The sequence below is a fragment of the Phyllobates terribilis genome, unplaced genomic scaffold (genome assembly GCF_046119375.1).
Source record: "Phyllobates terribilis strain yellow unplaced genomic scaffold, ASM4611937v1 Scaffold_4__5_contigs__length_816908805, whole genome shotgun sequence".
NCBI classification, from domain to species: domain Eukaryota; kingdom Metazoa; phylum Chordata; class Amphibia; order Anura; family Dendrobatidae; genus Phyllobates; species Phyllobates terribilis.
Genome location: NW_027362764.1, coordinates 638,121,160 through 638,137,863, shown reverse-complemented (window position 1 = coordinate 638,137,863; position 16,704 = coordinate 638,121,160). Strand labels below are relative to the sequence as shown.

The 16,704-nt window shown below is 38.6% G+C and overlaps 1 protein-coding gene across 3 annotated transcripts in view; it reads left to right on the top strand.

The window, feature by feature from the left end:
• Window positions 1-16,704, top strand: part of CYP7B1 (cytochrome P450 family 7 subfamily B member 1) — a 297,228-nt gene that overhangs the window by 179,981 nt on the left and 100,543 nt on the right. For all 3 annotated transcript variants that reach the window (XM_073679362.1, XM_073679363.1, XM_073679361.1), the window contains exon 2: window positions 4,831-4,967. In XM_073679362.1, the coding sequence (XP_073535463.1) occupies window positions 4,831-4,967 (137 nt within the window). The remainder of the gene's footprint in view (window positions 1-4,830; window positions 4,968-16,704) is intronic.

The window sequence follows — 16,704 nt, the reverse complement described above, 5'->3', positions numbered from 1 at the left end:
GTCTCGGTTGGCAGGTCATCCAGGAATTTCTGAGACTTAGAGACTTATCAGTCGCAGTTTTCGGTGGCCTGGATGGCAGAAAGAAGTCATCAAGTGGGTGTTTCAATGTACGGTGTGTGCTAGGTCAAAGGCTTCACATACTCCTGCTGCGGGGTTGCTTTGGCCTCTGGAGGTTCCTAGTGCGCCTTGGACGCATCTCACAATGGATTTTATTACTGATCTGTCCATGTCCGTGGGTTTTACTGTCATCTGGGTGGTCGTGGACCGTTTTAGTAAGATGTGTCATTTGGTTCCATTTATTAAGTTGCCCTGCGCCAAGACACTTGCTAAGGCGTTTGTTAATGAGGTTGCCAAGCTTCATGGCGTTCCCACGGATATTGTTTCTGATAGAGGATGTCAGTTTGTGGCTCGATTTTGGCGTGTTTTTTGTGACAGGTTGGGAGTCCATTTGTCATTTTCGTCTGGGTATCATCCTGATTCTAATGGACAGACTGAAAGAAAGAACCAGGATGTAGAAAAGTTTTTGCGTTGTTTTGTGGCGGACAATCAAGAGGTGTGGTCTGAGTTTCTGCCTCTCACAGAATTTGCTCTTAACAATCATACATCCTCCTCAGCTGGGTGTTCTCCTTTTTATTGTTATACTGGGAAACATCCGTCTTTTGGTTTATTCTCCAAATTGGGGTCGGTGGTGCCGGAGGAGGAGAATTTTTCCGGTGATTTGGAGAGAGTTTGGACTAATGTACGTTGCAACCTTCAAGAGGCTAACAAGAAGTCCAAGAAGTATTTTGACAGGAAACAAAAGGAGGTTTTGTTTACTGTGGGTGACATGGTTTGGTTGTCCTCAAGGAACCTGCGGTTGAGGATTCCCTCTAAAAAACTGGGTCCTACATTTGTGGGTCCATCTAAATTGCTTCAGGTTGTTAACCCGTCTGTGGTTAGGTTGGATGTTCCTACTTCCTGGAAGATTAATCCTGTGTTTCATGTTTCCTTGTTGAAAAAGACGAATGTATCTGATAGGGATGCCACTGTCTCAGTTCCTCCTGTGGTGGATGACGGCGAATATGAAATTTCACATATCTTGAATTCTAGATGGCATAGAGGGAGATTACAGTATCTCGTCTCCTGGAAGGGTTTCGGTCCCGAACATAACTCCTGGGTAGGGGCGGATGATGTCTCTGCTCCTAGGCTTGTTAGAGCTTTCCACAAGAGGTTTCCGGATAGGCCTGGGCCTGGAGGATCCGCGGATCCTCTTAAAAGAGGGGGTACTGTTAGAACCCTCTTGTTTGTTTTTTCCATCTTGTATTTTGCGGTCACATGACCATCTGCCTTTATATTCCAGCTCCGCCTTTTTGGCTGTGCTGGACTTCAGTGTTGTTTGACTGTTTTGCTAGCCAAGTGCTTCTGTGCCTATATCTCTCAGTTCATTTGGTCCTTTTGGGACCTCTAGTACCTTTTTGTCAGTTTATCTTTTGTGTTCTGCTACAACTTTCTCTGTTCAGGAGGTGTCCCATTTTTGTTCCAGTCCTTAGTTCTTTTAGGGACCCCTTCCCTTTATTCTATAGGTCTTCATTCAGACTAGCCTAGGACTAAGGCGGGTCTGTTCGCTAGGAACAGGCAGCCCGCTACATCGTAGGGATTCAGCTTAGTCTTACTGTAGGAATAGCTTTCCCCTTCTTTCCTTAGTACTTGTTTGCAGATCATAACAGGAGCTGCAAGATACTGGGACAGAGACTCTGATCACAGCGCTGCATTACTTACTGGTCTGCATGCTGTACATTTGTGAAAATCACAGTTTTATCTATTGCAGATCTAGCAGTTGTCTGAATGTTGAGCTCTGCATAACCCCACCCATACAACTGGTTGACTGCTTTGTGTGTACTCTGTGTATAGGCAGAAAGTTACCAATCAATGTTGAAGGTGTGGTTATACAGAGTTTATGAATATGTAAGACTACATGACATCAGATTTACTAGTCCTTTAGTGATACTCTCCTGCTGATAAAATATTTTTTTTATGGTTGACTAATTTGTGTGTACCCTGTGCATAGGCAGAAAGTTACCAATCAATATTCTAATTTGTGTGTACCCTGTGCATAGGCAGAAAGTTTCCAATCAATATTGAAGTGTGGTTATACAGATCTCATGAATATATAGGACTACGTGACATCAGGTTTACTAATCCTCTAGTGATAATCTCCTGTTGATAAAATAGTGATTTTATCAAAACTACAGCAAGCAGCCCAGTAACTTACACATTGTTGGAATCAGGGTCTTTGTCTCTATATTATGCCACTCTCATAGTAGGTAAAAATAAACAACTAGGTGACAGATTCCATTTAGATGGAGTAACTGCACCCCAATTGATGTTGCTGCATTCTATACTGATCAAAGGGGTTAAACGGCCAGGATCAGAGTTTTGTGGGGGAGAGGTTTTCAGTCCTTGCTGGTGCTGCCCCTAGCTGCTGATCTGGCCTAGCATTGCCGCAGTTATAAAAGTTAGCACTGTAGGCTAACACATCAGTCAATGTTATCAAATCTTGCTCCTGCAATGTTCCATTGTAAGAATCAAGAGGAAAAGCTATTCAGCAAGTTTGCAGATTGCATGTGAGAAGTCACTTGATAACTGCTTGAAGCAGCAAGCAGAACCTGGAAAACCCCTCTAAGTACAGCCCACGTTCAGGGTTTTTTAAACCAAATGTGATGAGGGATAAGCATTCATTGTAGACGCTCTATGCTTTTTTTTTTTTTTTTTACAATTCTGTAGTTTAATAGGGATAAATAACATTATAAAACAATGCCGGTAATTTTTGTTTCTCCTTGGACGAATGATTATATATAGATTTTTATATCTCTATATTTTATATTTCCTTCCCATCCTGTAGTTTCCTCATACACTTCAGAAAACATTGACAGGTTAATTTTCATCTAATGAAATTGGCCATAGTGTGCTTTTGACATCATGAAATTAGATTGTGAGATCCACTGGGGACAAATGTAATTGGAGACAATCTCTGCCGCAGAACATCATACTATAAGATGAAAAAATGAGCTTCACAAAAATACCTTCCAATTCCACAAGTATTGTTCTGCACTACATATAGATTTACAAGAATTGTATATGGGATACCAGTCATTGTTTAGATCAGCTCCATCTATCGGCTCTGCTTTTTCTTTGATGTGACCTAATTTGTAATTAGCTCCTTTTAGTTGTATTGATGGCTCATTTATGTGGTTGATGTGTCATCTCACACAGTGTGCAACGTGAGCCTCTGTTGGAAGAATTGTAAGCCCAGGCATTTGTTGATAAATCTTTTGTAATATAGCCTTACTGATTTATGAGAATATCTCTTTTTATGGAAAATACATGAAATGGTACTTTCCTTTCGGAGGCATAGATTGATGCTGTGACATGGTGTTTTACGGTGTTGAGCTTATCAGTTTTGAGTTAACCATATCTGATGCAAACGATGACCCTTCCGTCTCTATGATTTGAGTCCACAGACTCTTGAGCATTAAGTTAATTTTCCCCTGGATTTCTGAGCTGCGTCCTTCTTACCCCGCGGAAACACTGTGAAGTATACAGGTTTTGACCGAATGACAGAGCATAGAGGGTGAAATTAGATGCATTAAATTAGAATATGACAAAAAAGCCTATCTAAATATCTGTCACAATTTTACTTTTTGTCCAAACCAGCAACCAGTAATGAGCCCATCGCTGAAGCTTGGTAGCCAAAATGGAAAGTGGAGGAGAAATAACTTTGATGAGCTGTGACTTGTGGTGTTTTGCTGCTTCTCTTCTTCTTTTAGATTATTTATTACATTTAATTTTTGCGCTTTGTGCATATCACTTTGTTTCAGTATTGTTTGTATAAAATAAAGAAAAGTGTAATATTTTATATTGAGTAATTTTGGAAAATTCTTTCAAATAGATGTTGAATATAATCAGAGGTTTAATATCTGCTTCCTATTAGGAAGGAGCGTTCTTGGGTTTTGCAAGTTATGATTTTCAATAGAGAACAAAGAGTTAACTAAATGCCATCAATTTTTGTGCAGTACATGATAGTGGTAAGCTGGTGATCCCCTGATCTTTGATTACATCCTGGCTAGTAAATATCTTGTGATTAATCAAAATGGCTTGTTCTGCATGTAGTGTAAGTCACCTTCACAGATGGGATGTATTCTGTTTGAATATTTGTATTAATCCTGTCTAAAATAGACATGCTCAGTGTTAGTGACTTTAAATCGGATTGTACCAGCTAAACAGCTGTAATAAGAAAAGAAATGGAATTTTCAGCTTCCAAATATGACAGAAGACCTACATACAGAAACACGGAATTTGTACAATAGATCAGAATAGTCTGTGTAGTAAAATGAACCTATGTACAGTGCTGCAGGAGATCGATGGAACATCCCTGATTAAGGAGATACACGTCTTTGACTCCTAATTATCTAAATCCATTATAATTGCCTTATCATGACAAGCAGTTTCCTTTGACATGCTAAATGCCTGACTGCCAGCACAGGCTGTGATGAGGCAGGAAAAAGAATTATCTTTTAAAAAAAGAAGCTTGCATGGTGTTTGTCTCAGTTCTCCAAAATCCTTGTGATTAAAAAAAACAATACTGAATAAAAGTTGGATTAGGTAACGATTTATACATGTAGTACCTCTAAATAGCAAACCCACTATATGTGCTATTTTATAAATTAATATCTAACACAGTAAGCACTTGGGTGCGTAATGTATTTTTAGGATAATCTAAAATGATTATAAAATAACAATAATAATAATAATAATCATCAATAAAACTACAGTATATATTCCATCTTTTAGGAAAGTACGAGAACCCCCTTTGGAAAATGGATGGATCCCTTTTGTCGGTTTGGCTCACAAGTTCGGTAGAGATCCTTTAAAATTGCTGATCTCGCAGCAAGAGAAACATGGAGACATATTTACAATCTACCTCGCAGGTAAGAAATATTATTTGAATGACTTCAGATGTAAATTTAAATTTACGCAGACATAGATATATCTTACCGTGACTATACTGTATATATCAGATCGGCTTGAAATAGATATTTCTAATGCTGAAAGACAGAAGAAAAAGTATGTACACCTTGAAATGTTATGATGTGGAGCGATTATATGGTGAATATAATATACTTGGTAAATATTTTCAAATGATTAAAATGAAATGTTATATTGATTTGTATACTGATAAATGCCATAGTTAACTATACATTTTGGATCACAAATATAATGCAATTTAATAATCAAATTCTCCATTGTATAAACTATAAGAACAGATCAAATAACTGATTTTTTTATGTTGCTTTAATCAATTTTTGACATGAAAATACACTTTGAATTTTCAGATTTGTTGTTGTATTTGTTTTGTTTTTATATATTTTTTAAACATCTCAGATACCTTTAAAATATAAAATCTGGAGCATCTATCATTGTGGCTCCAGGTCTTGATGAGGCAAAACAGCTTAAGAGCTATGTTGAAGATGAAATAATGACCATTAAAAACATACAATATATTAATACCATACAAATTTCATAGAATACAGCTTATGTAGATATATTTTGAGTGGTTTCACTATTTTGATGCTGGTCCTGTCAACAATTTTGATCAACAGATATTGTTTTAATTATCAATCTTCAAAGTTGTTCATTTGGAAAATGCAGAACGATGCATAGAGGTCCTGGCATCACCCCATACTGATGATACGATTTTGCTGATTGTACTTTCCAATGGGATGAGCAAATGATTGTCATTGTGAGAAGTCTCAAGGGACATGGATGTCATCTTAATAAAGAAATTAAAAAGCACATCTTTCCATGAAAAACAATGTAAATTCCTGACCTGTCGTAGAAAATAGTTCTCTAATTGGTTTTGTGTGGTGGTGCAGCAGAATCATTTTCCTCAGACGTCATCCCCGCGAAGCACTACTGTACATCATTGTCAACCGTTCACTGAAATCTTCCTAATAAGAGACCGATTACGTAAATTTGATAGGCCTACAAGAACGAGCGAGGTATAGTGTATGATAGTATCTCCAGAGACATTATTTTGTATAAGGATCAAGAGAAAGTAGACAGCTCTCTAAATATCTTCAGGGAGCTTACAGAGTCTTGTATCTTGTCCTTTGTAGAAATGACACAGCGCATATGGGTTTTTTGGAATGAAGAATTTCATCTTAGATTAGCTTGGATGACTCTTTCCTAGTAGTGGTTTTCCATAGATAGACTACGGTGGAGGGCCAGCACAGTACCTGGGAAGCGTTTAATCCTACCAGTCTGGAAGCATTTTTAACCCTAATTGATGTTTTTGTAACAAATGAAGCAGAAAGTTATCATGTTTCTTTCCTTTTGGTTGCATCCCTGCACAGCAGGGTGAAAACCAAGAATCACAGCTACACATGATCCCTTTGTGACTAGTCTTAGCTTCACAATAACGATTGTCACATATTAATTTAATTACTCTATAAATATGATTTTTATATAATTTTACAAGCAAAGATAGAAAACTGGCAATTTACAATAATAAAAACTAGTAGTAAATAAGTATTTTTTAGCACAATACATTCCTCAACATTGAAACTGCAACCCTATTTAGGAAAAGTCATGGAATTATGGAAATCACAGCAATAATACACATGTTAATAGTATGCAAATGATGGGAAAATGGAAAGAAAATTTTCAAAACTGCTTGATTTATTCAGTATTGAATATGAGTGGCACTCGCTGAAATATACGCACTTGCATGCCTTGGTATGCTACAAATTAGGTCAATAATTTTTGTCTCAGGAATCTCCTGTCATGCTGAATGCACTTGGGAATGCAACTCATCAAGATCAGCTGCTGGCAGTTCATTTTACAATAGACGACCAATAATGTCCTAGATGTGGTCGCTGGAAGAAAATTCAGGAGACTCTACAGGCCATGGTAGCATATTTAGGCCACATAGGCCATTCACCATAACACAAGTAAAATGTGGCTTGGTATTGTTGTGCTGAAAATCAGCTCCCGGGACTCTTTGGAGAAATGTTTGTACCACTCGTTCCACCACCAAACCGATATAACAGTGAGCTGGTAGCGTACCTGGCATGAAAAATAAAGGAGTAAAGCTACCCTACATTATGCCAACCCACACACCATAATTATGGGAGTAGGACCACCAGTGTGACAATCCCTATATTTCCTTGTGAATGCCTCTTCATGGTGTTGCTCACATGATCTTCAGGTGGAGACAGGAGACTGGAATAGAGGTCTATCCTCTTAAGAGATGAGTCCCGCTTTTGTCTTGGATGTAAGGATAGCCAGAGATTGGTCTGGACAACAACATGAAGAGATCTTCATAAGGAGACTTCACACCAGTCTTACTCCCGGTACCATGATATGGGCTGGCATAATGTACAGTAGCCAGACACTATATTCTTCATTCCTGAAACAGTAACAACTCAGCTTTGAATTTGTTTGGTCGTGTAACCAGTGGGGCAACCATTTCTCCAAAATGCCCCAGAAGTTGTTTTTCTGTACCAAACTGCACATTGCTTGTGATACTGTGAGAAATCTGCATCATCTGAAAGTGCTACCATGACCTGCAGTAAGTACAGATTTGTCTTCCATCAAACACATCTGGGAAGTCATTGGTCAGCAATTACCAAGGGAGTTGACAGCAGCAGATCTTGATGATTTGTGTACTTTTCTAGTCTTCTTTCCAGATACACTAACAGCTCATCATCAATTTCTCCAAAGTGTCCCAAAAGCCATTTTTTAACACAACTATGCCAGGCCACATGATGCTCGTGCTACCATGAGCAGCCTACATGTGCTGCCATGGCCTGCAGCATCTTCAGACTTGTATCCCATTAAGCACATCTACACATGTGGTCAAAATTGTTGGTACCCCTCATTTAATGAAAGAAAAACCCACAATAGTCACAGAAATAACTTGAATCAGACAAAAGTAATAATAAATTAAAAATCTATGGAAATGAACAAATGAAAGTCAGACATTGCTTTTCAACCCTGCTTCCACAGAATTTTTAAAAAACGTAAACTCATGAAATAGGCCTGGACAGAAATGATGGTACCCCTGAAAATAATGTGACAAAAGAGACATCAAGTTGTGTTTACTAATTAGCATCACAGGTGTCTACAATCTTGTAATCAGTCAGTGGGCCTGTATATAGGGCTACAAATACTCACTGTGCTGTTTGGTGACATGGTGTGTACCACACTCAACATGGATCAGAGGAAGCAAAGGAAAGAGTTGTCTCAGGAGATTAGAAAGAAAATGATAGACAAGCATGTTAAAGGTAAAGGTTATAAGACCATCTCCAAGCAGCTTGATGTTCCTGTGACTACAGTTGCACATATTATTCAGAAATTTAAGATCCATGGGGCTGTAGTCAACCTCCCTGGATGTTGCCGTAGGAGGAAAATTGATGACAAATCAAAGAGATGGATAATACGAATGATAACAAAAGAGCCCAGGATAACTTCTAAAGAGATTAAAGGTGAACTTCAAGCTCAATGAACATCAGTGTCAGATCGCACCATCTGTCGTTGTTTGATCCAAAGTGGACTTCATGGGAGACGACCAAGGAGAATACCATTGTGGAAAAAAAATCATAAAAAAGCCAGACTGGAATTTGCTAAACTACATATTGACAAGCCACAAAGCTTCTGGGAGAATGTCCTATGGACAGATGAGACAAAAATGGAAGTTTTTGGCAAGGCACATCAGCTCTATGTTCACAGATGGAAAAATGAAGCATATCAAGAAAAGAACACTGTCCCTACTGTGAAACATGGTGGAGGCTCTGTTATGTTCTGGGGCTGCTTTGCTGCATCTGGCACAGGGTGTCTTGAATCTGTGCAGGGTACAATGAAATCTCAAGACTATCAAGAGATTCTACAGAGAAATGTGCTGCCCAGTGTCAGAAAGCTTGGTCTCAGTCGTAGGCCATGGGTCTTGCTACAGGATAATGACCCAAAACACACAGCTAAAAACACCCAAGAATGGCTAAGAGGAAAACATTGGACTATTCTAAATTGGCCTTCTATGAGCCCTGACCTAAATCATATTGAGCATCTTTGGAAAGAGCTGAAACATGCCATCTGGAAAAGGCAACCTTCAAACATGAGACAACTGGAGCAGTTTGCTCATGAGAAGTGGACCAAAATACCTGTCGAGAGGTGCAGAAGTCTCACTGACAGTTACAGGAATCGTTTGGTTGTTGTGATTGCCTCAAAAGGTTGTTCAACAAAATATTAAGTTAAGAGCACCATCATTTCTGTTCTGTTTCATGAGTTTAATTTTTTTTTTAATTTTGTGGAAGCAGGGTTGAAAAGCCATGTCTGACTTTCATTTGTTCATTTTCAAAGATTTTTAATTTATTATTACTTTTGTCAGATTCAAGTTATTTCTGTGACCTTTGTGGGTTTTTCTTTCATTAAACGAGGAGTACCAACAATTTTGACCACGTGTGTATGACCTAATTGGTTAGCAATTGCAAAGGGAGCTGCCAGCAGTGGATCTTGATTATTTACTTGCCCAAGTGCATGCACCATGGCAGAACATTCCACTGACTACCAATAATAACCTCATTGATTGCATCCAATGCACATGTGTCTATTTATGCATATGGTGCTCATACTCAATACTGAAAAAATCAAGATGTTTTTAAAATTTTGCTTTATTTGAAATTTCAACTCCAAGAAGGAAAAGTTGTGGTATTAAAGAAATTAGAGAAGTTAAAGGGGTGGTCCGAAAGTAAAACCTATTTTAATCCTAAATGCCTATCTATTTAATGTAATAATCTAATTATTTTTCTAATACACTTTGATTAAAAAATTCCTACCTTTCCCTCTCTACTCAAACTGTTTTATTAGTTTGTTACTACTTTGACGCTTCGTTTGAGAATCCCAGCGCATGCCACAGCATCTTCCCCCTACCTGAAACGAGGCGCATAAATGATGTCCATTTCAGGGACTAGGCTAGTCCCGGCACTACTGAGTATGAATCGTTTGTCAATTCTGACAGTAAATTTTATCAGTAGAGTCTGTCAGTACCTCTCCAGGACTGTCACCCCAGTCTTCAAACATTTTGCAATTGTAAAAGTTCTCCTTCAATTTAGATTCTCAGTAGATTTTGCCACTGTATAATATGCACAGTGATTGTGCACTCCTTCGCCGGCTCTGAGCAGAAGTAAAGAGCTGGGAAGAGAGCGCACTGTCAGTGTGCATTCTAAAATTACTCAGTGTTGCAAACAGGGCAAAGTCCAGCACTTCTCCCACAAATTACACCATTTCTATTGCCTATTCCTCACACAACCATCTCCAAAATTTCTGTCATGCTTCCCTTGCGCTCTGAATTTCAATACCCCAACCAATCAGACTCTCTCCCACCTTTCAAACCTTTTAAACCCACTTCTTTTAGAAAGCTTACAACTTGCAATAACCCTGTTTCCATCACTCTGACATAACAGCATCTTCTACCCTGACGATCATTTATTTAGCCATGTTTAGTTGTACCTTTTGTACCTTGTAATATATTGTTAACTGATTGTTATATATTGTAAACTCTGTTTTCACATGGTAAAAATTATGGACTTCACTCATGATCAGAAGGAAAATTATCACCCTAGCTTTGAGGAAATGAATGGAAATGTCTGTCTAGTTCACTAGAAATAGTTTTTTTAAGGTGTCAATCATTTGATGTGGCTTCAAAAATCATTCACTGTAAACAAAATCTAAAGTAATTATCATGGAGACAGAACTGTTTAGTAAACCCCTAAGACACTGCTTCCAATACCTTCCTAACTGCTATGGTTGCTTATACAGTGGTGGCCAAAAGTATTGGCACCTCTGCAATTCTGTCAGATAATACTCAGTTTCTTCCTGAAAATGATTGCAATCACAAATTCTTTGGTATTATTATCTTCATTTAATTTGTCTTCAATGAAAAAACACAAAAAGAATTGTCCTAAAGCCAAATTGGATATAATTCCACACCAAACCTAAAAAAGGGGGTGGACAAAAGTATTGGCACTGTTTGAAAAATCATGTGATGCTTCTTTAATTCGTGTAATTAACAGCACCTGTAACTTACCTGTGGCACCTAACAGGTGTTGGCAATAACTAAATCACACTTGCAGCCAGTTAACATGGATTAAAGTTGACTCAACCTCTGTCCTGTGTCCTTGTGTGTACCACATTGAGCATGGAGAAAAGAAAGAAGACCAAAGAACTGTCTGAGGACTTGAGAAACCAAATTGTGAGGAAGCATGAGCAATCTCAAGGCTACAAGTCCATCTCCAAAGACCTGAATGTTCCTGTGTCTTCCGTGCACAGTGTCTTCAAGAAGTTTAAAGCCCATGGCACTGTGGCTAACCTCCCTAGATGTGGACGGAAAAGAAAAATTGACGAGAGATTTCAACGCAAGATTGTGAGGATGGTGGATAAAGAACCTCGACTAACATCCAAACAAGTTCAAGCTGCCCTGCAGACCGAGGGTACAACAGTGTCAACCCGTACTATCCGTCGGCGTCTGAATGAAAAGGGACTGTATGGTAGGATACCCAGGAAGACCCCACTTCTTACTCCGAGACATAAAAAAGCCAGGCTGGAGTTTGCCAAAACTTACCTGAGAAAGCCTAAAACGTTTTGGAAGAATGTTCTCTGGTCAGATGAGACAAAAGTAAAGCTTTTTGGGAAAAAGCATCAACATAGAGTGTACAGGAAAAAAAAGAGGCATTCAAAGAAAAGAACACGGTCCCTACAGTCAAACATGGCGGAGATTCCCTGATGTTTTGGGGTTGCTTTGCTGCCTCTGACACTGGACTGCTTGACCGTGTGCATGGCATTATGAAGTCTGAAGACTACCAACAAATTTTGCAGCATAATGTAGGGCCCAGTGTGAGAAAGCTGGGTCTCCCTCAGAGGTCATGGGTCTTCCAGCAGGACAATGACCCAAAACACACTTCCAAAAGCACTATAAAATGGTTTGAGAGAAAGCACTGGAGACTTCTAAGGTGGCCAGCAATGAGTCCAGACCTGAATCCCATAGAACACCTGTGGAGAGATCTCAAAATGGCAGTTTGGAGAAGGCACTCTTCAAATATCAGGCACCTGGAGCAGTTTGCCAAAAAATAATGGTCTACAATTCCAGCAGAGCATTGTAAGAAACTCATTGATGGTTACCGGAAGCGGTTGTTCGCAGTTATTTTGGGTAAAGGTTGTGCAACCAAGTATTAGGCTGAGGGTGCCAATACTTTTGTTTGGCCCATTTTTGGAGTTTTGTGTGAAATGATCAATGATTTGATTTTTGCTTCATTCTCTTTTGTGTTTTTTCCTTGCAAGCAAATTAAATGAAGATAATAATACCAAAGAATTTGTGATTGCAATCATTTTCAGGAAGAAACTGAGTATTATCTGACAGAATTGCAGGGGTGCCAATACTTTTGGCCACCACTGTACACAAAACAATGCATTGTATTTCATTGTGTAAAGTAATATCCTTCACCTCTGTTTTAATGGTGTTTTAGAGATACAGCCATTTGTATACAGATAAAGAACTGAACATTAATGCTTTATTCATTATTTGTGATTTTATCAGAAAAAAACATGTTTTTCATATTTTACAATGAGACAACAATGTAATAGATGCAAGGGAGATAGATAAGTCAAAAACAAAAGATATGCAAGATTTGCATGTAAAATTTATACCGTAACATAGTCAATTAGTAGATAAATGAGCATTCATTCGAGTACTTTTATGAAGCAAGTCACAAATGATTGACTTGTGAAAGATTTATGTATTTTCAAATGAATCTATTAACAAGTCACATTTTCAGATGTAAAGCAATTGTTTGGTGGAGTACTTTCACATTAATATTATTTTTTTCACTTAATGAGCAGAATTAAGTCTGTTGACTTGCTGCTATTGCTATTGCTAGATATTCTTATCTGTAGCAGCGAATCAAAGGCATATAATCTTCAGGTGTTTAATAAAGATTATACATCATACTGTTCATGTTATTCAGCCCTTGTACCTTGATCAAGAGCTCCCGGCACATTATAATGCCTCCACAGTCCCCACACAGCCCCCTTACACAGTATGACATCCCCACACAGCCCCCTACACAGTATATTTCCACAAAGTCCCACTACACAGTATAATGTTCTCACAAAGACCTCTAACAGTATGATGTTCCTTCATACAGTTTGTCACCACAGTGCTACCTACACAGTATAACATTTCCACACAGCCCCGTTACACAGTATGACATCCCCACACAGCCCCTCTACACAGTATATTTCCATAAAGTCCCACTACACAGTATCATGTTCCCACAAAGCCCTCTAACACCATCAGTATGATGTTCCTTCATACAGTATATCATCACAGAGCACTCCGCACAGTATATCATCCCCACACCTCACCCATACACAGTATGAAACCCCAGACAGCCCCTACACAGTATAATAGCCCCACACTACTTTCTTGCACAGTATGATGTCCGCACACAGCCCCCTTGCACAGTGTTATCTCCCCTCACAGCCTCCCTACACAGTATTACGTCCCCACACAGCCCCCTTGCACAGTATTATGTTCCCACACAGACCCCTTGCACAGTATTATGTCCCCACAGTTTCCCACAAGGTACTGTCAATTAAAAGCTAAAAATAAAGTTAACCACCTAAACTCGCTTCTCCGCTGCACTGGTCTGTGCTGGGTACTGAGGCACAGTTGGCACAATAGAGCGACGTCATCGTGCATACTGTGCTCTTGGACGCACAGGCTCAATGATGGAAGAGGGAGCTTACAGCTTCCTATTCTATCATCGTTCTCACAGGTATCTGCATCCTAAGTATGTGGATACCAGTGAAAGTGTGGTGCCAGGTAGGGGGAGGCCATGTGGTGCTGGATGCCACTGTATCCAGTCCTTTGGCTGTCCCTGTTGCACTTTGCCCAGATCTGCTCTATAATATGCAGTTTGTGTCTCAGGTTTGCCCATTTATTCTGAATGAATAGGAAAACTGACAAAATATTTTACAGCAGTAGAAAAATTAAAGCTGTATGCTAAATTTTGCAAAATATTAATTTTATATACAGGGTGGTCCAAAAGTGGGTGGACAGAAAGTGTAATAAGGTTATGAAGGGGGAGATTTATCAAACACTAAATTGCAGCCGCCTGTCTGGATCATCCTCCAATAAACCATGAATTAGACGTGGACGATAAGCTTTCCACCCAATAGATTTCAGGATTCGCATGATAGAAGCTCGTGAAATTCCCAATTCCAAAGAGGCTCTTCTGGTGGACTTTTTTGGACTCTGAACAAATGTTTCATCAACAAGTTGTTTATTATCTTCTGTACAGACTGTTTTGGGTCAACCAGTTTTTGGAGCATTAAGGATTGAGCCAGTGGCATTGAATTTGTCACGAATGTGGTAAATGGTTGTCTCTTTGGGGCTTGAGTACCAAATGTTTCAACACAATTTGCTCTAATGGTTTCAGCATTTTGAGATTTCCAATACTCTGTTAAAATCCATTTTCTTTGATCTGTATTTAAATTATTTGCCATTATGTGTTATCTGAATTATCTGAAAAGAAAACAGATTTGGGGGAGATCTATCTGTGAAAACTAGATCTATGAAACTGGCTCAGTTGCCCTTAGCAACCAATCAGATTCCACCTTTCACTTTCCAAAGAGTCTGTGTGGAATGAAAAGTGAAATCTGATTGGTTGCTAAGGACAACTGAGCCAGTTTCACTTTACACCATGTTTGATAAATCTCCCCCTTCATAACCTTATTACACTTTTTGTCCACCTACTTTTGGACCACCCTGTAAATAGAATGGTAATAAAGATTTTCTGCAGTGCTGTACAATAAATTACAAGGTAATTACAGCCAGATAAAGAAACAAGAAGTGAATACCTTGCAATCTACTAAACAGTATTAGTTTCTTTTTCATATACATGTTAACTTCATGGCAATAGAAACTTCCAATCTAGTCTTTATAAATATTTGAGTAAAACTTTTGATAGCTTCTTAATAGTAGCTCATAGTCTAAATATAACTTTAAATAATATATGCTGTGAATTGTTAAGACCTTGGTATTGTTATAAGTTTTGGTCATATTCCACTCAATTAAGGCTCTGCACACACTACTGTACTGGTAGCCCTCCTCACAAAGGGTTTGCGTTTTAAACTACAATACATCCATAAACTTATATGAATCTGACACATTTTAAGATTGTCTAATGAAAATCCTCAACATGCAAAATAGATAGGTGTCATCTGAATGATGGTTCATCATCTATCTCTCTCGACTCCTTCATACACATGTTCTTTACTGCCAGACTCTTCTGGTGGCAATTTATCTCATCAAGAACAATTGGATTGGCAGTTCGAAATCAGACATGCCTGATCCTTCTCTCTCCCAAGATCATCTGTCAGAAGACAGTCGGGAGGCCCCCATACACATTATACTGTCGGCTGAGTCCGTGGATATCTAGAGTGTATGAGGGACTCTAGTTTGCACTGTCTAGACCAGGGTTCCCCAACTCAAGTCCTCAAGGCCCACCAACAGGTCATGTTTTCCGGATTTCCTTAGTATTGCACAGGTGATAATTCCATCACCTGCACAGGCTATATTTCCATCACCTGTGCAATACTAAGGAAATCCTGAAAACATGATATGTTGGTGGGCCTTGAGGACTGGAGTTGGGGAACACTGGTCTAGACAGAATACCATGGACAGGTGCGCTAGATTTTTTCTTATACATAATTAGGAACCCATAGAAACTTCACTGACCCATTATAAGCCAGTGGGTTTTCATGTGATCTGTTTCATAACCACAGTGCCATAACACTTGTGTGAACAGATTCCTAGACAGTCGTACAATACCATCCTTACCAGTGGCTGACTAAATTTTATATGAACAATGGAGCCTTTGAATAATCCAAAGATTCCTAAAGATAAAACCTTTATTCCTTTATTTGCTTTAAAACAAAGCTGAACATTTGGATGTATACTACTGGAAATTCACTTGCCAAATTCAATTATTTTTTTTATATCTCATTAGTTCTGTTTATGACATAAAATTCATATTGACACCTACATAGATAGTTTTAACCCCTACTCAATGTAGAAAGAAACATGAGCTGCTAAACAGACCCCAATACTTTATTTTAAATCTGTTTTCTTTAATTACTTGGTATATATTAGAGACTTTTATTTCGAGTTTGTAGCCACCAGATGGTGGACAGATGGTTCATCTTAATATTAATAATAATAACAAAATAACTTCAAATGTTTACATTGTATATTAAAAAATAAAACCTGATACTTTCCCAGTATATGATCTATATACCTTTAAGAACATTGAGATGATAAGATGAAAGTCATGTCAGGGGCAGTAATTATACAGGAAGGATAAGCAACCTTCTAGACAATTCTGGAACGTTCCTAGTGCAGCAGATGTAATACTCTGCTCCTTATCTGTTAATTGTATGTTACATGTATTTTATTTAGTGTGCTGATGATCTGTCAGTCTCTCACATGATGGCATCCCAGCTCTTCACAATCTATGTGCTACTTCCTCCCTTGCTCTTTCCAAACATAATGTTGGCTTTAAGTCATGGATGCTGTGCATTAAGCCATTTGTTTTGTAGCTCTTTCTATTA